General features: G+C 40.3%; 1 protein-coding gene and 1 pseudogene across 1 annotated transcript in view; both read right to left on the bottom strand.

Moving 5' to 3' along the window:
* Positions 1–12,808: 12,808 nt before the first annotated feature.
* Positions 12,809–15,329, bottom strand: LOC132538906 (6-pyruvoyl tetrahydrobiopterin synthase-like; annotated as a pseudogene).
* Positions 15,330–19,523: 4,194 nt separating this feature from the next.
* EGLN1 (egl-9 family hypoxia inducible factor 1) overlaps positions 19,524–22,576 on the bottom strand; it is a 70,290-nt gene continuing 67,237 nt past the window's right edge. The window contains exon 5 of the mRNA XM_007538362.3: positions 19,524–21,281. Coding sequence (XP_007538424.2) covers positions 21,220–21,281 — 62 coding nt within the window. The 3' untranslated portion in view covers positions 19,524–21,219. The remainder of the gene's footprint in view (positions 21,282–22,576) is intronic.

Here is a 22,576-nt window from a genome sequence, read left to right as displayed (position 1 = left end):
CGGAGGAGCCACCTTCCCGGGCGGAGAACAATGCCTGGTGCACCCACCTTGCCCCCTGCCACCTGGGAAATCTGGAGCAGACCGCCTGCTAGTCCGTGCCACCTTTACTCTGATTCTTCACCCAAATTAAATTATAGTCACCTCTTTTGTGTCACCACTAGGACCCCTTCCTTATTGACTGACCTGCTAAAGGCAGAAAATCCTACCCTTTCCAGAAGATGTGATCAGAGCACACGCTGCTAGCAGCCTCTCAGTCCGCCATATTCCTGGAACTCCCTCCCCCTCCTCTCTTTCTTCCTCTGGTAGACCAATTATGTGAATGTTACTTCTTTTGAGATCATCCGATATGTCTCTGTTGTTGTTTTCAGTGTCTCTCAATCTCTTTTTTAGCTCTTTTACTTCTTAGTTTTCTATAGTTCATCCTCTGTCTGGCTGATTCTGTTTTCTGCTTCTGTTAATCTGCTTTCCCTTCCCTCAGCTTCCTTCTTCAATTCAGTTATAGCATTAGCTTGTTCTGCAAATTGGCCTTTTAGCTCAGCTTTCAGTTCTCTAATTACCTTGAGGTATCTAGTATTTTTCTTGAGGGTCTCATCTCGTTTCCCTATTTCTGATAGCCCTTTCCTCCATAGTTGTCTTCATTTCTTTATTAGGTTTACTATTGCTTGAATACTTTTTTTTTTTTATCTATGGTTACTTCTGACTGATTTAGTTTCTTCTGAGCTCCTGTCCTGATTCATTGTGGTAGCAGTTTTATTTGTTCTTGATTTGACCATTTTTTAATATTTATTTTCCCTTTTGTTGCACTTGTTTTTCACTATTGTTGTATTGTTGTTATTGATGTTGTCATTGTTAGATAGGAGAGAGAGAAATGGAGAGAGGAGGGGAAGACAGAGAGGGGGAAGAGAAAGACATCTGCAAACCTGCTTCACCGCTTATGAAGCAACTCCCCTGCAAGTGGGGAGCTGGAGGCTTGAACCGGGATCCTTAAGCCTGTCCTTATGCTTTGTACCACATGCGCTTAACCTGCTGCACTACCGCCCGACACCCAATTTAACCATTGTTTTTATTGATGTAGTTTGTATTTTTCTGTTGTGTCATTCTTCAGTTGTGTTTTGAGTACCAGCCACTCTAAAGTTTTTTCACAAATGCAGTCACAAACCTCAGAAATTACAACAATAGCAACTGAAGCAAGGATTGATGCAGTTTAACCAATACCAGTTAGCCAAACAATACCTCCAGTCCAAGAAAAAAAAACTAAACCAAAAGAAAAAGAGAAAGGAAAAAAGGCAGATAAAGATGAGACAATTTTGATAATCTACTATAAATTCCAGGGATAGCAAGAGGAGAAATGAAAGTAGAAAAGAGATACACACACACACACACACACACACACACACACACACACACACGCACATCACTCCAAGTCAGGTTTATTCCACAAAATAATTCGCAAATGAGTGTCAGTGAATTTAGACAGCAAAAGAAGGAAGAAGAAGGGGAAAAAAGCAGTGAAAGGAAAGAGATTTATTATTTTTTTTTAATTAGCTAGGAGGAGAGAAAAAAGAGGGTTGAGGGAAGAGGGAGAAACAAGTTCCTCCGACAATGGATAGGACACCCAGTCACCTATCAATGGAAAAAGCAACAACAGTTAATTTTGGCCAACCTGAAGAGGAGGGAAAAGGGACACACATATATAATAGTAGTAATAAAATACAGTAAAAAAAAAAACCCTAACAGTCAGTCTGCAGCTTGGACTGCTGCAGATTGGCTGCACACAGCCTGATCCTCTTTCTAAACCAAGTAAAGACAATCAATTATAAGAAGTATCAAACAAAAACAAACAAAAACTCCAGCTAGTCTTTCCCAGGCAGTGCTGAGGCCCTGATTGGTCAGGTATTCTGTCACTCAAATAAGAGTTCCATCCCCCTTCAAAAAGAAAAGGAAAAGAAATAGGCTTGGAATGACACACTGCTGAGCCAGGAATCTTGGTAAAGAAAATATCTCCACAGGAAGCCTACTAGGAGCTTCTGGCCAGCCCTTGGGGGCTGATTCTGGGGAGAGGAAGGGTTAGTTCAGAAATAGTCAAGCCACTCGGCTTCCCCAGAGACCCACCCTAATAGGGAAAGAGAGAGGCAGACTGGGAGACTGGGAGTATGGACCAACCAGTCAATGCCCATGTTCAGTGGGGAAGCAATTACAGAAGCCAGACCTTCCACCTTCTGCAACCCACAATGACCTTGGGTCCATACTCCCAGAGGGATAAAGAATGGGAAAGCTGGGCTTTGGCCAGTAGCACAGTGGGTTAAGCGCACGTGGCACAAAGCGTGAGGACCGGTGTTAAGGATCCCCACCTGCAGGGGAGTCGCTTCACAAGCGGTGAAACAGGTCTGCAGGTGTCTTTCTCTCCCCCTCTGTCTTCCCCTCCTCTCTCCATTTCTCTCTGTCCTATCCAATAGCGATGACATCAATAAAAACAACAATAATAACTACAATAAAACAACAAGGGCAACAAAAGGAAATAAATATTATTTGAAAAAAAGAATGGGAAAGCTATCAGGATATAATCTGGTGGTGGAAACTGTAAGGAGTTGTACCCCTCCTATCCTATGGTTTTGTTAATGTTTCCTTTTTTAAATAAATAAATAAATAAATAATAAAAAGAAATAGTCAAGCCAAAGATTTTCCTTTCTTTGTCCTTTTGGCCTCTGTTTGCCAGCCTAAGAGTGGGTTATAGGACTCTTTTTTGGTGTTACCCTGACCCCACCTTATTCTCCCTTTCACAGATGGCTCAGATATCCTATTCGCTCCAGAGAATCCCAGGTTGTAAGCTGCTTCTTTTTGGAGCTCACACCAGTTATTGTCTCCAAGTCACCATCTTGGCTCCACCCCCCACTTATACTTTCATAGAAGATAACTTCAATTCAATTTAACAAATTGTGTAATTTTTGAGCCAAATGAAATAAAGAAGGCAGAATTTTTTTTTTTACCTTTGGCTACCAGTTATCACTCCCAGTGGCCTTTCCCCCTTTTTTATATTTATAGGAGAGAAATTGAAAGAAAGGGAAGGAGGGAGGGAGGGAGGGACAGAGGGAGAGAGAGAGAGAAGCCTGCAGCACTGTTTTATTGCTTATGATGACTGCAGGCTTGAACCCAAGTCCTTGCATGTGGTAATGTGTGCGCTCAACTGGGCAAGCGACTGCCTGGCCCATTTAGGTCTTAAAAGATTTTTAGCCTGGTTGGGCAGTGAGATAAAAGTAGGTTAATTTCAATATAGTAAATTCTGTCAGGAGTTTCTGCTATGGGCCATGGGAACTAAAGAACAGTGCAGGTGCTTTAGGGGATATTCTTGGAGATGAAGAAATTTAGGTGAGGGGGCTGGGTAGATCCCATAATGGTTATGCAAAATACTTTTATGCCTGAGCCTCTTAAATTGCAGGTTCAATCCCCAACACCACCATAAGCAAGAACCTGCAGTTTTCTAGTGTTCTGGGGGCACCACTGTTCCCTCTCTTTCAGAAAAAAAAAAAAAGCAAAGATGTGAAAGAGATCCAATGCAGTGGAGGCCAGGCTTGAATCTGGATTTTGTACACGGCAAAGCAATGCATTATTCAAGTGAACTATTTAGCTGGGCCCCATATTACTACCTTCTGAGAATACTTGAACCATAAGAATTGTTATGGAAGGGATCCTGTGGTAGTGCAGAGGGTTAAGCTCACATGGTGCCAAGTGCAAGGACCATCGTAAGGATACTGGTTCGATCCCCGGCTCCCCACCCGCAGGGGGGGGGGGTCACTTCACAGATGCTGAAACATGTCTGCAGGTGTCTATCTTTCCCTCTCTCTGTCTCCCTTCCTCTCTCAATTTCTCTCTGTCCTATCTAACAACAGCAATGACAACAACAATAGTAATGACAACAACAAGGGCAACAAAATGGGAAAAATGGCCTAAAGGAGCAGTGGATTGATTCATAGTGCAGGCACTGAGCCCCAGCAATAACCCTGGAGGCAAAAAAAAATTGGTATGGAGCAGGGGTAGATAGCACAATGGTTATGCAAAGAGACACTCATGCCTGAGGTTCCTGAGTCCCTGGTTCAATCCCTCACATCACCATAAACAAGAGATGATCTGTGCTCTGCTAAAACACACAAAGAACAGGGGAGTCAGGCAGTAGCACAGCAGGTTAAGCGCAGGTGGCGCAAAGCGTAAGAACTTGCCTAAGAATCCCGGTTTGAGTTGGGCAGTAGTGCAGCGGGTTAAGCGCACGTGGCGCAAAGCGCAAGGACTGGCGTAAGGATCCCGGTTCAAGCCCCCGGCTACCCACCTGTAGGGGAGTCCCTTCACAGGTGGTGAAGCTGGTCTGCAGGTGTCTGTCTTTCTCTCCCCCTCTGTCTTCCCCTCCTCTCGATTTCTCTCTGTCCTATCCAACAACAACAACATCAATAATAACTACAATAAAAAAATCAAGGGCAACAAAAGGGAATAAATATATTTAAAAAATAAATAAATAAATAAATAAAAAATAAATAAAAGAATCCCGGTTCGAGCCCCCGGCTCCCCACCTGCAGGGGAGTTGCTTCACAGGCGGTGAAGCAGGTCTGCAGGTGTCTATCTTTCTCACTCCCTCTCTGTCTTCCTCTCCTCTCTCCATTTCTCTCTGTCCTGTCCAACAACAATAACATCAATAACAACTATAACAGTAAGACAACAAGGGCAACAAAAGGATAAATAAATAAATAAATAAATAAAAGAACTACTTAAAAAATAGAAAAGAAAGAACAGAATTGGAGTCATCACACTCTCTGATCTCAAATTGTATTATAGGGCCATTGTAATAAAAAACTAAATGTAATAAATGTAAGAAAATGTAATAAAAAATGCTTGGTACTAGAACATGAATAGACACACTGACCAGTGGAACAGAATTGAGAGCCCAGAAGTAAGCCACCCCAACCTACAGACATCTTTGACAAAGGTACTCAGACTATTAAATGGGGAAAGATGAGTCTATTCAACAAATGTTGGAAAAAATTGGTTGAAACAAGCAGAAGAATGAAACTGAAACACTATATTTCACCAAACACAAAAGTAAATTCTAAGTAGATCAAGGACTTGGACATTAGACCAGAAACTATCAGATACTTAGAGGAAAATATTGGCAGAACTCCTTTCCACATAAATTTTAAAGACATCTTTAATGAAACAAATCCAATTACAAAGAAGACTAAGGCAAGTATAAACCTATGGGACTACATCAAACTAAAAAGCTTCTTCACAGCAAAAGAAACCACTACCCAAACCAAAAGACCCCTCACAGAACGGGTGAAGATCTTTATATGCCATACATCAGACAAGAGGCTAATCACGAAAATATATAAAGAGCTTGCCAAACTCAACAACAAGACAACAAATAACCCCATCCAAAAATGGGGAGGACATGGACAGAATATTTACCACAGAAGAGATCCAAAAGGCTGAGAAACACATGAAAAAATGCTCCAAGTCTTAGATTGTCAGAGAAATGCAAATAAAGACAACAATGAGATACAACTTCACTCCTGTGAGAATGTAATACATCAGAAAAGGTAGCAGCAACAAATGCTGGAGAGATTGTGGGGTCAAAGGAACCCTCCTGCCTGCTGGTGGGAATATCAATTTGTCCAACCTCTGTGGAAAGCAGTCTGGAAAACTCTTGGAAGGCTAGAAATGGACCTACCCTATGATCCTGTAATTCCTGTCTTGGGGATATATCCTAAGGAACCCAACACACCCATCCAAAAATATTTGTGTATACCTATATTCTTAGCAGCACAATTTGTAATAGCCAAAACCAGGAAGCAACCCAGGTGTTGAACAACAGATGAGTGGCTGAACAAGGTGTGGCATATATACACAATGGAATACTATTCAGCTATTAAAAATAGTGATTTCACTATCTTTAGCCCATCTTGGATGGAGCTTGAAGAAATAATGTTAAGTTAAATAATTCAGAAACAGAAGGATGAATATGGGATGATCTCACTCTCAGGCAGAAGTTGAAAAACAAGATCAGAAGAGAAAACACAAGTAGAACCTGAAATGTAGTTGGTGTATTGCACCAAAGTAAAAGACTCTGGAGTGTGTGTGGGGGAGACTACAGACCCTGGAAAAGGATGACACAGGACCTAGTGGGGGTTGTACTGTTGTGTGGAAAACAGAAATGTTATGCATGTACAAACTATTATATTTACTGTCGACTGTAAAGCATTAATCCCCCAATAAAGGAATTTTTTAAAAAAGGCTAAACTGACTCAAAATGATAAAATAATTCAGATTTAATCCATAATACTGGAAAGTCTAAGAACCTCAGAGGACTGTCTTTCATATAAGGGAGAGTTAAGAGCACAGATCTTGAGGCTGAGCGATGGAGCACTGGATAGAGTGCACATATTACTTTGCACAAGGACTAGGGTTCAAGCCCTTCTGGAGGGCAGAAAGCTTCATAATAGTGTAATTCAGCAGATGTCTCTCTTTCTCTCTCCCTTTCTATCAATCCTTTCCTTCTCAGTTTCTCTCTGCCTCTATAAATAAATAAATGGAAAAATGTCCATCAATAGCAACAGATTTGCCATGCAGGAACTAAGCCCCAACAATAACTCTAATGGCAACCACACACACACACACACACACACACACACACACACACACACACACACACACACACACACACACAGTTATGGAGCCAGGAGGTGGTACACCCTGTACAGCACACATTACCATGTGTGGGGACCTGCCTTCAAACCCCTGGTCCCCACCTGTATGGGGAAGCTTCATGAGTAGTAGATCAAGCTGCAGGTGTTCCTCTCTGTTTCTATTATTAAAAAAAGGGGGGTTCTGGTGGTAGTGCAGCGGGTTAAGTGCAGGCAGCACAAAGTGCAGGGACCTGGAGAAGTATCCCGTTTGAGCCCCCGGCTTCCCACCTGCAGGGAAGTCACTTCACAGGTGGTGAAGCTGGTCTGCAGGTGTCTTTCTCTTCCCTTCTCTGACTTCCCCTCCTCTTTCCATTTCTCTCTGTGCTATCCAACAACAATGACAACAATAATAACTACAACAATAAAAAACAAGGGCAACAAAAGGAAAATAAATAAATATAAAAAAGTTTTTTTAAAAAGGAAATTACCAATGGTTGCGAAGTTCTACAAGCACAAAGCCCCAGTGATAATCCTGTGTGTATGGGGTGGGGTGGGGTGGAGAGGAAATGTTACAAACCTGAGTCAATAGGATACAAAGAATTAATTTTAGGCTTTCCTTTTTTTTAAAAAAAAAAATCTTTATATTTTTTTTACCCTTTTGTTGCCCTTGCCATTTATTGTCATTATTGTTGTATTGCTGTCATTGTTTTAGATATGACAGAGAGAAATCGAGAGAGGAGAGCAAGACAGAGAAGGAGTGAGAAAGATAGACACCTGCAGATCTGCTTCACTGCCTGTGAAGCCTCCCCTGCAGGCGGGGAGCCGGGAGCTTGAACTGTGATCCTGATACTGGTCTGTGCGCTTTCTGCTATGTGAGCTTAATCCGCTGCCCCACTGCCCAGTTCCCAGGCTTTCCTTTTCTAAAAGCAAAGCTTTTTCTCTCACTTAAAAAAAAATTAATTAATTTATAAAACAGAAACACAAGACCATAGGATAAGAGGGGTACAATTCCCATCAGGAGAACTCCGTATCCCCTTCCCTCCCCTGATAGCTCTCCTATTCTTTAACCCTCCGGCAGTATGGACCCAAGGTCATTATGGGGTGCAGAAGGTGGAAGGTCTGGGTTCTGTAATTGCTTCCCTACTGAATGTGGACGTTGACAGGTCGATCCATACTCCTAGCCTATCTCTTTCCCTAGTGGGGTAGAGCTCTGGGGAAGCGGGGCTCCAGGAAATATTAATGGGGTTGTCTGTCCAGGGAAATCTGGTGTGCATCATGTTAGCATCTGGAACCTGGTGGCTGAAAAAAGAGTTAACATATAGAGCCAAACAAATTGTTCACTAATCATGAACCTAAAGTTTTGTGAGTGGTTAAGCATTGTTGCAGATGTCTTGTCTCCCTCTCTGTCACCCCTACCCTCTTGATTTCTGACTGTCTTTAATTAATAGAAATTGTAAAAAAAATTTTAAAGTATGAGGTTTTGAATTCAATGCTACTCTAGCCTCTCTCTTGTGTAGCTCATAAGATAAAAACCTTTTTAAGAAGTGAGAGAAATGCAACCATGACATAATGAGGTAAGGGTTGGACTTGAACCTGGATCAAACACATGACCAAGTATCCCACTATTAATGTGAGCTATTTTGCTGCACCATCTTTATCTCACACCTCTTTATCTCAAGCTTCCAAGAGACATCTCTCCCAGGGATACTACCTTCCTCGGTCAGCTTAAATCTTTCAAATGTTATTATTTATCTTCCTTACCCATCTTTTCTCTGTGGAGCCAGTGTCTTGTAGATATGTGATTCCCCCATTCCTAAGCTTATTTTTTTCATCCAACAGAGATGTTACAGCACCAAAAGTTCCTCCAGTGCCTTGGTACTCACATATAGAGCTGAGGTTTGCAACTGGGCCATGGGCAAAGTACACTATCTGAACTATCTTTGGGCCTCAAACAAACATCTTGTTCTTAATTTTTCAAATGGTCAATGCATTGGTGTATTTTAAAAAAAAACATTTTTAAGATTTATTTATGAGATAGGAGGAGGGAGAGAAAGAACCAGATTATCACTCTGGTACATGTGCTGCCAGGGAGTAAACTCACGACCTCATGCTTGAGAGTCTAATGCTATATCCACTGTGCCACCAATGTATCACTGGGTCTCAGTGCTTGCATGATGAATCCACTGCTCCTAGTAGCCTTTTCTTTTCTCTCTCTTTTTTTATTTATAAAAGGGAAGCACTGGGGGTCGGGCGGTGGCGCAGTGGGTTAAGCGCATGTGGCGCAAAGCGCAGGGACCGGCGTAAGGATCCTGGTTCGAGCCCCCGGCTCCCCACCTGCAGGGGAGTTGCTTCACAGGCGGTGAAGCAGGTCTGCAGGTGTCTATCTTTCTCCCCTTCTCTGTCTTCCCCTCCTCTCTCCATTTCTCTCTGTCCTATCCAACAACGAATTGCGTCAACAAGGGCAATAATAATAACCACAACGAAGCTACAACAAGGGCAACAAAAGGGGGGAAAATGGCCTCCAGGAGCGGTGGATTCATGGTGCAGGCACCGAGCCCAGCAATAACCCTGGAGGGGGGAAAAAAAAGGGTTTATAGTCAACATATAGCTCCACTTCCCCAGAGCCCCACTCTACTAGGGAAAGAGAGAGGCAGGCTGGGAATATGCATAGACCTGCCAACACCCATGTTCAGCAGGGAGGCAATTACAGAAGCCAGACCTTCCACCTTCTGCATCCCACAATGACCTTGGGTCCATATTCCTAGAGGGTTAAAGAATAGGAAAGCTATCAGAGGCGGGGATAGGATATGGAAATCTGGTGGTGGGAATTGTGTGGAACAGAAAGCTGGATCAGGGAAGAGAGTAGCTCCCTAATATGGGGAAGGGGTATAAATATTGTTGACTATAAACCCCATCGATTTGATTTGGTCTGGGGCCCATATTCAGCTTAGGAGCCTATGTGACCTCTGTATCCCTGTAGATCTGAGCTCACATTCTGTGGTCATGAGTAGGAATGTTCCAAGCTGCCCCAATTTTGGAACCCATCTTTCTCAGGTGGAATATAGAGTATGTTGTCCAGCCTCCATTTGGAGAATGGAACATTCTCTACCGTTGTTGATCCAAGTTGAGAGCAAGGTCCTATGGGGGTCCACAAAGGGGTCTATTGTGCTGTTCCTGGTAGAGGTGACTTGAAATAACTTTAAAGGAGTTATCAATTAGTAAGACATAATAGTCTCAGAAATTTTATCATCTATATACTTTTTCATAGAAAGTACTGGAGGATCTGCTCCATCAGAATGAGGAAATAAACCAGTAAAGAGGAAGTTATGAGATACAGAGCAGATGATCTAACAGAGTGGTGAAGGGACTTTCCAGAATAATAGTGAAATATCTCAGGAAGACAGCTGTGTACAATGCACAGAGGGGAACCCTTTTAGGTAACTGCAGGTTAGAAGCCACTGGGAAATATGAAAAGTCTAAGACATCAAGGAAAAAGTAAACTGAGGAAGAAAACTGTTTACTCTGTGTTTCAGCTTTGAAAATCACAAGTAATCATTACAAGTGCTATAACTACAGCCTGGCAGGTGAGAAGTGAGCATGGGGTTTTGAGTTGTTTTTTTTTTTTGAAGTCACCTGCATTTTATTTTATTTATTTTTTTAAAATTTTTTGTTATTTATTTATTTAAGAAAGGATAAATTAACAAAACCATAGGGTAGGAGGGGTACAACTCCACACAATTCCCACCACCCAATCTCCATATCCCACCCCCTCCCCTGATAGCTTCCCCACTCTCTATCCCTCTGGAAGCATGGACCCAGGGTCATTGTGGGTAGTAGAAGGTGGAAGGTCTGGCTTCTGTAATTGCTTCCCCGCTTCTTCTTCTTCTAGCGTTTGCCCGCTGAACATGGGCGTTGACTGCTTGGTCCATACTCCCAGTCTGCCTCTCTCTTTCCCTAGTAGGGTGGGTCTCTGGGGAAGCGGAGCTCCAGGACACACTGGTGGGGTCTTCAGTCCAGGGAAGCCTGGCCGGCATCCTGATGACATCTGGAATCTGGTGACTGAAAAGAGAGTTAACATACAAAGCCAAACAAATTGTTGAGCAATCATGGACCCAAAGCTTGGAATAGTGGAGAGGAAGTGTTAGGGGGATACTCACTGCAAACTCTAATGTACTTCTGCTTTCAGGTATATATTTTGCAGTAGTTTACGGATACGTGTGAACATATGCTCTCTCTCACAGAAACTGGTGTATATCTAGGTTTTGGGACTTTGTTAGAAAGTAAACCACCTGAGATGGAATTAGAGTATACTATGAAAGGAAAGGTCTTACCCGAGTAATGAAGCTGAAGGGTTGTCATTCCACACGTTAAGTCTCTGGACACAGTCTGAAGTGAAGCAGGTTGAGGTGGCAATTGTTGTGTTGATTAGATTGCGATTGGCAGATGCAATATTATTTGATATGGATTGGGAGAGGCATGTGGGAAAGTGGGCCCTATCCAAAGGTTTCAGGACTGGGGGAAGTAGAGGCTCTATAGTGGAGATGTGAGGTTCCTGCTGTCTTAGGGTTCAAAAAGACAATCGATAGTTAATGTTATCATCACATTTTTTGGTAATTGGGTTAACTTTGAAAAGTCCTTTTGTTATGGTTTGCTGTACAGTACCCAGTATCTTGTATATAGCTGTGCTATTGGTTGCTTCTGATCTACTTGGTCTAGGCTTTTGAGAGAGTCCGCATATCAAATACACAGCCTATATATTAAAAAGACTCAGTCTGTGTTTTAAAAAACTTCGAGACATACAATTAATTTTCCCCCTCATATTAATTAACTAGTGATTTATATGACTACATTTTACTAGGAGTGTACATAAACACCATTCCCACCACCAAGACTGTGACCCATCCCTCCCACCCACTCCCACCCCCCACTGGCCCAGGAAGCTGCATGTCTACCCCTCACCACAGGGTTTTTACTTTGGTGCCCTACTTACAGTTTGGTCAGGTCCTGCTTTTAGTTTCCCTTTCAGATCTTCTTACTCAACTTCTGTTGATGAGTGGGATCATCCCATACTCATCTTTATCTTTCTGACTTAGCTCACTTAACATAATTCCTTCTAGCTCTGTCCAAGATGGGTCAGAGAAGGTGGGTTCATTGTTCTTGATAGCTGCATAGTATTCCATTGTGTATATATACCACAGCTTTCTCAGCCACTCATCTGTTGTTGGGCACCTGGGTTGCTTCCAGGTTTTAGCTATTATGAATTGTGCTGCTATGAACATAGGAGTACACACCTCTTTTTGGTTGGGTGTTATGGAGTCCTTGGGGTATCAGCCCAGGAGAGGAATTACTGGATCATATGGAAGGTCCATGTCTAGCCTTCTGAGAGTTTTCCAGACTGCTCTCCACAGAGGCTGGACCAATTTACATTCCCACCAGCAATGCAAAAGGGTTCCTCTGTCCCCACAACCTCTCCAGCATTTGTTGCTGCTGTCCTTTTTGATGTATGCCATTCTTACAGGAGTGAGGTGGTATCTTAGTGTTGTCTTAATTTGCATTTCTCTGATAATCAGTGACCTAGAGCAGTTTTTCATACGTTTGTTAGCCTTTTGGATTTCCTCTGAGGTGAATGTTTTGTTCATATCCTCTGCCCATTTTTGGATGGGGTCATTTGCTTTTTTGGTGGTAAGTTTGTTGAGCTTGCATTTTATTTTTTATAAGACTCACACTGTGAGGTCTTATAAACATTTCTGACATTTATATTATACCAGGAACAATAAATACTAAAAATTATCATTGGAAAAACAACATAAATAGGATTTCTCTTACTTCAAATAATTTCATAAATCTCTTAGATGAAAAATGAGATGAGATCTTTAATCTATAGATAAAAGGCTTTCTATGATACTCTGGACACATTACAAACTTGATTTTGAAACAGGAAAGAATTTGTCATTGACTCACAATGACTTCAATAAGCAAGGCCCTCCAGAACAAAACATGAAGGTACAACAATGATGGGAGGACTTCTTAAAAATCCAAGAGGTTAAACACTTTCAAATGTGGAAAGAAACTACCTTCCTGTAGTATTAACCATTATTATTATTATTATTAATATTATTATTATCACTATGAGTGTATATATTATTAATCCCTAAAGGAACTATTCTCCTTTATAGGTTACAATGTTATTGTTAGTTTCATATACTTTTACTTTATAAAGAACTCCCACAGGAAGGAATTTCTGAAGATTTTCCCAGATAAATACAGCAATGTTTTCTGCCATGCTTACAACTTCTGCAAAATATGGCATGTCCAGATCCAGATTCTTATGGTCAAGTGGCTTCATAATTGCCTCCTCCATGCACTCTTTGAGGTCAGTCAAATTCATAACCATTCCTGTTCCAGGATCAATCTTGCCATGTACTGTTACCACAACTTTATAATTGTGCCCATGGCCATTTGGATTGTTGCATTTCCTAGTTTCAAATTTTCTTCATCACTCAGAAATTTGCTGTGGAGCTGGTGGCTCACACTGAAGGAGACGAGGTGGGACACCCGCGCACAGTGGTGCCCCGGGTCCGATGTGCTCATGCCCCTCCTGCAAGGCCATTCGCCCGGCCCTGCCTGGGGGCTGATGGACCAGGGTTTTGAGTTTTATTCCTAGCATTATATGGGCCACAGTGATTCTTCTTTCATTAATGAATAATAAATTAAATTAAAAAACATGGAAAAGGACTACGCTCTAAAGTACAGTTACAGTAAAATTACATAAGGAAATTAGAAGATGTGTAAGTGTGCTTGCATATGTGTGGTAGAGATGGTGGAGGAGGATTGGAAAGAAACTCCTGCTCTTATTTCCCATATGGGAAAATTAGTAATGTTTTAACACTGAAAAATCAAGGTGCAGTGATGTTATTTAGAACTGGACAGGACTGGCGGAATAGCTCACTTGGATAGTACATTACTTTGCCATGTACTATCCTTTGCCTGGCTACACTGAAAAAGGCTTTGGTGGTGTGGTCTCTTCCTTGCTCTAAAAATGAACAAAACAAACACAGGACAAGTACCCAAAAACTTGAGAGGTGAAATTTATTCTTACAGGAAGAATATGAGGGACTATTATTTTCCTCAGTTGACTTATGCACATATGCAAAACTTTGCTCAAAAAAATCAAGTGTTTCCTTTCGCTACCACTACCATCACCAAAACTACAATATACATGGAAAAACCAGCATAGAAACAAACTTGAAGTTCAGCTAAACTAACAACAGAAGCCAAAAATTCAGGCAATAAAGATAACACATTCACATCATAAATAAAAGATTACTTCGTATCACAGTCCACACTACGAAGTCAGTCATAGGCCAATGCAGTCACACACCTTACTGTAATCTCAGCACTATAGTCCACCTAGCCCAGTTGGTTGCTTTTGCTGCTGCTGCATGCCCCAGCAGGACTTCTGTTACTATTGTCCACTTACATCTCCCCATTCCCACTGGCACTGCCACCTCCACTGCAGCCAGACCTTTGGTGCCTACCCACATCTATTACAACACTGTGTCCACAGCTTTGACAGCAAGAGAACAAAAAGAAACAACAGCTATAAAATGTGAGAATTGCAGACAGTTCAAAGTAGCTGTTGCAGTACTCAGTACTCACAGCAAGTCCTTGGGTGTAGGGGAATGACAGAGAAGCAGACTGAAAAGAGTCTTCCCACTAGTTTGTGATACAACTGTTAATTTCAAACTTCTGCTTTGGCAGAACCTTGGCAATATAGCATTAGCCAGGTACTTGTGACTGTGACAAAGTTCCACTTCAGTTATTCAAACCACCATAAGCCAGAGCTGAGCAGTGCTCCGGGGTGTCTCCCTCTCCCCTTAAAATAATTAAAAATTATTATTTTTTGAAATATAATATTTTTAATTGATTTAGCTTTTGTTTACAATATAAAAATGTGGGTGATTTGATGTCTTTTTAAATTTTATTTATAAAAAGGAAACACTAACAAACCATAGGATAAGAGGGGTACAACTTCACACAGTTCCCACCACCAGAACTCCATATCCTGTCCCCTCCCTTGATAGCTTTTCTATTCCTTAACCCTCTGGGAGTATGGACCCAAGGTCATTGTAGGATGCAGAAGGTGGAAGGTCTGGCTTCTGTAATTGCTTTCCCACTGAACATGGGTATTGACAGGTTGATGCATACTCCCAGCTTGCCTCTCTCTTTCCAGGCCCTTTGGAATATAACTAAAATATACCTACTAGCTATCTACAAAGTGGAGACCCCTCCCCCAACTCTTCATCTGCACTATTCCAGCCTTTAGGTTCATGATTAGTCAACAATTTGTTTGGCTTTATATGTTAACTCTCTTTTCAGCTACCAGGTTCCAGATCCCAGAATGATGCTAACCAGACTTCCCTGGACAGACAACCCCACTAACATTTCCTGGAGCTCCAATTCCCCAAAATATTTTATTTTAATGAGAGATACAGAGGCACAGTGAGAAAGACCAGAGCACTGCTCAGCTCTGGTTTATGATGGTGTTAAGGACTGAAGCTGATAGCATAGAGCCTTAGGCACCGAGGTCTTCTGCATTACCATTATGCTGTCTCCCCAGCCCTTAAAATAATTAAAAAAAATTTTTTTAAATATTTATTTTCCCTTTTGCTGCCTTTTTTTTTTTTTTTTTATTGCTGTTGTAGTTACTGATGTCGTCACTGTTAGATAGGACAGAGAGAAATGCAGAGGAGGGGAAGACGGGGGGGATAGAAAGACCTGCAGACCTGCTTCACCGCTTATGAAGCAACTCCCCTGCAGGTGGGGAGCTGGGCGCTCGAACTGGGATCCTTACGTGGTCCCGCTGCGCTACTGACTGACTCCCAATAATTTTTTATATTTATTTATTTATTCCCTTTTGTTGCCCTTGTTTTATTGTTGCAGTTATTATTGTTGACAGACTGACAGGGATACAAAGGGTACACAGGCTCCTGTGCTAAATATTGATATGGGCCCTAGGTCAGATGGAAGGAGTTTATAGTTAATGGTATTTATATAGTTTCCTCATATTTGGGAAATACTCTCTGCCCTGACTCAGATTTCTAGTCCTATTTCTCAACTCTGACATCATCTTCCCAGACAATACTTTTAACCCACTTGCATGTTAGCTATCAGCATAAATTACTAAAGTCATGGGCCCCTTGGAATATACCTAAAATAGACTCCTTAGCTTTTTCCCACACCAAACCCCCACATCTCATCTGCTCATATTCTTCCCTATAGGTTCCTGATTATTTAATAATTTGTCCTGCTTTATATCTAAATGCTTTTCAGCCACCAAACTGCAGATACTACCATGACACCATCCTGACTTCTCTGGCCAGGTGACCTCACCAGTGTGTCCTGGAACCTCACCTCCCCAGAGTCCTACCCCACCAGGGAAAGACAGAAACAGGCTGGGGTTATGGATTGACCTCCCAATGTCCATAACCAGCAAAGAAGTATTACAGAAGCCAGACCTTCCACCTACTGCATCCTGAAAGAATTTTGGTCCATATTCCAAGAGGGATAAAGAATAGGGAAGGGGGCTGGGTGGTGGCGCACCTGGTTGAGTGCACATGTTGCAATGCTCAAGGACATGGGTTCGAGTCCCTGGTCCCCACCTGCAGGGAGAAAGCTCTGCAAGTGGTGATGCAGTGCTGCAGGTGTCTCTCTGTCTCTTTCCCTCTCTGTCTCCCCTTTCCTCTCAACTCCTGGCTATCTCTATTCAATAAATAAAGAAAATTTAAAAAATTAAGAATAGGGAAGCTTCCAAAAGAGGGGATGAGATAAGGAACCCTGATGGAATTGTACTCCTCTTATTCTACAATCTTTTAAATCATTATTAAACCACTTTAAAAGAAAAGAATAGTGAACTTTCCAATGGAGGGGGATGGGTTATAGAACTCTGGTGGTGGAAATTATATGGAATTGTACCCCTCTTATCCTACAACCTTGTTAATCATTATTAAATCACTAATATTAATAAAAATAGCTGAGAATTCCCCCAAATTAAAGGAGATAGACCCCAGATCCTGGAAACTTGAAGAACTTCACACAAAATGAATCTAGACCTAACTTTACCATCATAATTAAAATGGCAAAGATCAAAGGCTTGAAGAAGACTACTAGAGAAAATCAAAGAGTCACCTGCAGGGAAATTTCATAGGACTATCAGATGGTATCTTTATAGGAACTCAAAAGTCTAGAAAGGTATGCCTAGTTGCTTACCTGATTGAGCACACACATTACCAAATGCAGGTGCCTGAGTTCAAGCTCCCAGTCCCCACTTACAGGGGGGAAGATTTTACGAGTAGTGAAACAAAGCTGCAGGTATCTCTCTCTCTCTATCTCCCCATCTCCTCTCACTTTTTCTTTGGCCTACTAAATAAAAAATAAAACTAATTAAAAAAATGGGAAAATGGGGGTCGGGCGGTGGCGCAGTGGGTTAAGCGCATGTGGCGCAAAGCGCAGGGACAGGCATAAGGATCCCGGTTCGAGCCCCTGGCTCCCCACCTGCAGGGGAGTTGCTTCACAGGCGGTGAAGCAGGTCTGCAGGTGTCTATCTTTCTCTCTCCCTCTCTGTCTTCCCCTCCTCTCTCCGTTTCTCTCTGTCCTATCCAACAACGAACAACATCAACAATAGCAATAATAATAACTACAATGAGGCTACAACAAGGGCAACAAAAAGGGGGAAAAATGGCCTCCAGAAGTGGTGAATTCATGGTGCAGGCACCGAGCCCAGCAATAGCCCTGGAGGGAAAAAAAAATTTAAAAAGAAGGGAAAATAAAATAAATGAAGTAATTAAAATAAAATAAAAAAGGCCTAGACCCATGGATAATTTATCTCGTCTGGTTATAAATGAGGTCTGAAGGAGGAACAAAGAGCTAAAGGAATTAATTATCACTAAATTAGACTTATAAGAAATATTAAGGGGGCTTAAAGAAAATGAAAATATAGGCTGATCTTACCCATATGAGGTAAACAAGAAAAACAAGTAAAGCCCAAGAATGACTAAGGACTAAAACTGTAGAGCTGAAGTTAACAAAGGGAATTGGGGGAAAGGTTCAATGGATTTTGGTAGAGGCATTGGTACTTTGGTGGGGGTGAGGTGGAGATGAGAAATTGTATGTAGGTTACTTCAAAAACAAATACCTTTATTAGAAAGGGTTGAAGCAGTAAAGGGAAGTCTATGTTCAAGTCTTGGTGTACTACTAGTTATGGATACACTTCAATGAATAGTTACAATGTTAAGAGTAATTTAAAAAATCTGAACAATCTATTCAAAGGCTAATAAGTCAAGTATTGAGACTCCAGAGAAATCATGGATCCTGTCACGGACATTTTCAGTTTCAGGGTGCTTCTAAAACTGTGGATTCCTATGTTGATTGTTCTCTTTCCGTTGGTTATGTTTATAAAAAAGTACTGTGAAACATTCTTGATGGAGGTTGGGGAGATAGCTTAACTGATACAGCTTCAAACTTTTCTGCCTGAGTTCCCCAGATTGATCACTGGTACCTATGTACCTGTGTAGTGCTCTGAATTCTCTCTCTTTCCTCTCTGTCTCATGTGACACTCACTGCTCTTTTTCTCTGTGATAAGTCATATATATAAAGCACTCTGGACTAAGCCAGTGATATATGATACATTATCTGACAGCAGGGTCCACTAAGGAAGTCAGTGTATCATAAAGGATGAAAAAACCAAAACAGCCTAAGGGACATTGGAAAGAATGATTTTCTCAAGAACATTTATCTTTTAAATTATCTAACTTTATAAGTAAATTATCTAATTAACTTTATAAGTAACTTGAGAATTCTCTCCATAATGAAATACCTTTTCAAATTACATGACTTGATAGTCTATCTGTTTAAGAATCCTAAAGTGTATTGCACCAGAGTAAAGGACTCTGGGGTTTGGGGGATTGTTCAGGTCCTGGAATATGATGACAGAGGAGGATTTAGGTGGGGGATTAGTGTTATGTGAAAAACTGAGAAATGTTAATTATACATGTATCAACTAATGAATTTTACTGTCAATTGTAAACCATTAATCCCCCAATAAATAAAAATAAAAAATAAAATTTTCTGCAAAAAAGAATCAAAGTTTTTTGTAGTTAGTAGTAATAATAAAGGTGTGTGGTTTTACAGGTGGTTAACGTGTTGAAAAATATTATGAAGCTTTAGTTTTAGATAGATTTCAACACAGATAGGCCATAAATAATTTTAAATTTTGTTTTAAAAAGAATCCTGCTTATTAACAAGTTAGAAATCTCCTAACATTAACAGATTTTAAATGAATATTAAAATGACTATTTTGATTTCCTGATCCATTCACAACTGTCTTCTCCAAAAATTGTATCATCTTTCCCTAGGAATACAAACTATGAGACCTGTCTGGCAAGCATAACCCATGGACAGTATAAATTGAAAATTGATATTTTGCAAGTGAAACCACACAATAATAAACACACATTTCTGAATGATATAGGGGCTCCCAGATTAAAAGCTGTTGCTGGGCTAGGGAGACAGCATCATGGTTATGCAAAAGGCTTCATGCCTAGAGTTTTGCCATTCCAGGTTCAATCTCCTGTCCCACCATAAGCCAGAGCTGAGCAGTGCTCTGTATGTGTGTGTGTATAAATAACAAAATACTTATTTAAAAAATCTGCTGCTGTACACCTTGACAATTAAAATGAATCAATTCACTATGATTTCTACTAGCTCTAAAAATGTTAAGTCCTTTTGAGTGATGGCCCAAATAAACCAAATGGCAAAAGACAACCTATACTCTCCCAGGTATGCTGGCAGAGGCACTTATTGTAGAGATGTTATGTTTTATTATTTTGAACAAGGAGAGGGATGGAACAAAACTTAACATGGGCAAGAATAACAAACTGTAATTTTCTCCTGCAAATTCTCCTAAGCGAGACCACAATACTAAATATTTCATCCCACCTTAAGTTCATACTGTCAGTTCCACTAACACAATTTTTTTCATGTTTTACATGAACAATAACAATCTTTTAATAAAAATTACTGAGCTTTCCATAGAAAAGGTCTCTAATTGAATACAAGCTATACAGATGCTAAAATGTTCATTAAGTTAAAATATACAGAAATATTTCTGTACACTCACATTATTTTGGCGAAGAAGATCAAGAACAGAGCTGGAAAAATGAAGTGGGCAAGGTCTTACACCCATCATTCAAACCTAAGGAGCCTAGTAAACTGAAGTCTATGACATCCATTATAATTCATACATGAAACAGCAGAAATTTGGGGAGTTTTGCATGATTCTATAATATTTCCTCTTTTCTGAAAAGTAAAAAAAGAAAATTAACAAACAAAAATACACTTGTTTCTTTTTTTTTTCCCCAGGCAAAATGTATCTTTCACTACTGATAAAAGAGGGCAACATCATATTGCCTCCCTCAGCCAAGTCTGAAGAGTCACTAAAATATTAAATCTGTAGTAACTATATCAGTCTCCTCTTGTTACTATTCAACAGAAACAGGTTCTGATCTGCAGATCACATAGGTCATAGGAGTAGGAAAAGAACAACAGTATAACTGGAAATACAATCAACTTGAAAGGAAACAAAAGTTAAAGTCTTAAAGACAGGCCATTATCTTCTAAATCTATAGGATACACCTGAAAAGTATAAGAAAGCCCTTTGTGTTTGGAACTTGATGATGAGAATAACCTCAAGTTCATTTAGTGCCAGTCACTATTTTTTTAAATTAACTTAAAAAATACAAAACTTTACTATATAGTTTTTTTCTTATAAAACACAAACTAAAGGTTATTGGTAGTAAATTATGATGGTTTTATGGTTACGTTTCATTATTAACAATGTAAAAAAACAGCAGCAGCAATCTCTAAGAGTTCAAATTAGTGTGAGGCAGGACTATAAAATAATCTGATTCTTCTAATTGATAATTAAAGTGCTCACTTTTTTATTCTACGTTAAAAGAAAATTAGTCAGTCACTGGCAACAATCATTACAAGATGTCTTTCAGGGCAAAATTTAATAGTATGAAGAAGTTTACAAAAATAGATTGATGCTATTTAGGGGAATAATACTGTAATTTTTCTCAATTCAGTTTTGATAAATTGTACCTGATTATACAAAAATTATTTCAAATTCAAACTTGACTATATAAAAAAGGGAAAGATGAAGTGAACTCAGCTAGATGACAGTTTTGATAAAATATAAAAGAATGAAACAATTCTACCCTACAGCATTTATTTTATGTCCAGACATAAATACCATTTTCATTTGATAGCTTATATTCTTCCCATAAGCAATCACAAGTTTGTAGTCAATCATGCAGTACAAAGCCACACAGTCAAGTCTTCTGTTTGATGCAACACAAAAAGGTTGTTTCTGTTTCCTTAGTATGTCAACTGGTGGTCTATTTTTCTTTATCCAATTAATTCATATTCACAAGTTTACAAATAGGATCAACAATAATTGTAGGTGAAGTAGGGTATTGCTGGGTCAGAGGTTCTACAAAATGTCTTTACTGATTGAATCAGGTTTATTGAGTTCAACCCTCACACCTTTTTCACCTGCAAGGTAAAAGAAAAAAAATCATTCAACAAAGACCAGTTCTTATTAACATTTTCCACTTAGTTTCTCATAGTGTGCAGCTTCAACTTTGAAAACATCATCTGAAAACTATTACATTTGTATTTCATTTGTTTGTCTTGTTTTTAGGTAGAGAAAGGAGGGGGAAAGAGGGAGGGGAGGGAGAGAGACTGAAAGAGACATGGCTTCATTCAATGCTGTATGTGGCAAAGGAGTACATGTGCTTTTCTTTCTTTTTTCCAGAGCTCTGCTCAGTTCTGGCTTATGGTGGTGCCACGGACTGAACGTGGAACCTTGGAGCCTCAGATAATTTGTGTGTGTACACTCCATCCTCCTGAGCATTCTGTTTTATAACAGTTTCACAAGAACATAAAACAACCTTGAAACTGGGGTTGGGAGGCAGCACAGCAGGTTAAGTGCACATGGCACCAAGTGCCAAGACTGGGTAAGGATCCCAGTTTGAGCCCCTGGCTCCCCACCTGCAGGGGTGTCGCTTCACAAGCAGTGAAGCAGGTCTTCAGGTATCTGTCTTTCTCTCCCCCTTTCTGTCTTCCCCTCCTCTCTCGATTTGTCTCTGTCCTATCCAACAACAACAACATCAGTAACAACAGCAATAATAACCACAACAATGATAAAACAACAAGGGCAACAAAAAGGAAAAAAGTACCCACCAGGAGCAGTCTTTTTGCATAACCATTATGCTCTCTTTCCTGCCCTACATTACATTATTAATCTACTGTCAGTGTTATATTATAATATAACCTTAACTCTGGACCATAGCCTTCAAAGGGAAAAAAAAAAAACATTTTTTACATAGATATAATAAAGGAAAGGATATTTAAGGGAGAGAATGAGAGAACACTACCAAGAGCTCAGTAGCATGTCATTGAAAAGGATAATCACACACACACACACACACACACACACACACACACACACGGATAATCACAGAAAAAACCCAGCTTGTGTTTGTACTTTTCTCAGACTTCTATGCTTCTAACTTTTTTTAAACAACTTCATCCATTTAAGATAATAATGAATATGACTTAAGTTTTTTATTACTAGTAATTTAATGCTTTACAGTATTATAAAGTTATAGGGGTAAAGTTCCATATCATACTCACAACCAAAATTCTCTTCCTGCCTTCCAAGTTAACTTCCATAGTTCTCACAAAGTCTTAGTTTAGCTAGAATCAGAATTCTCTTTCTTAAATAAGAGAATTAAGGAACTGAACAAATACAAGGAGCAAGTCTTCATGGTGTTAACTAAGACTGT

The sequence above is a fragment of the Erinaceus europaeus genome, chromosome 6 (assembly GCF_950295315.1).
Source record: "Erinaceus europaeus chromosome 6, mEriEur2.1, whole genome shotgun sequence".
Classification (NCBI taxonomy): Eukaryota; Metazoa; Chordata; class Mammalia; order Eulipotyphla; family Erinaceidae; genus Erinaceus; species Erinaceus europaeus.
This window is presented reverse-complemented; position numbering and strand designations above follow the sequence as displayed.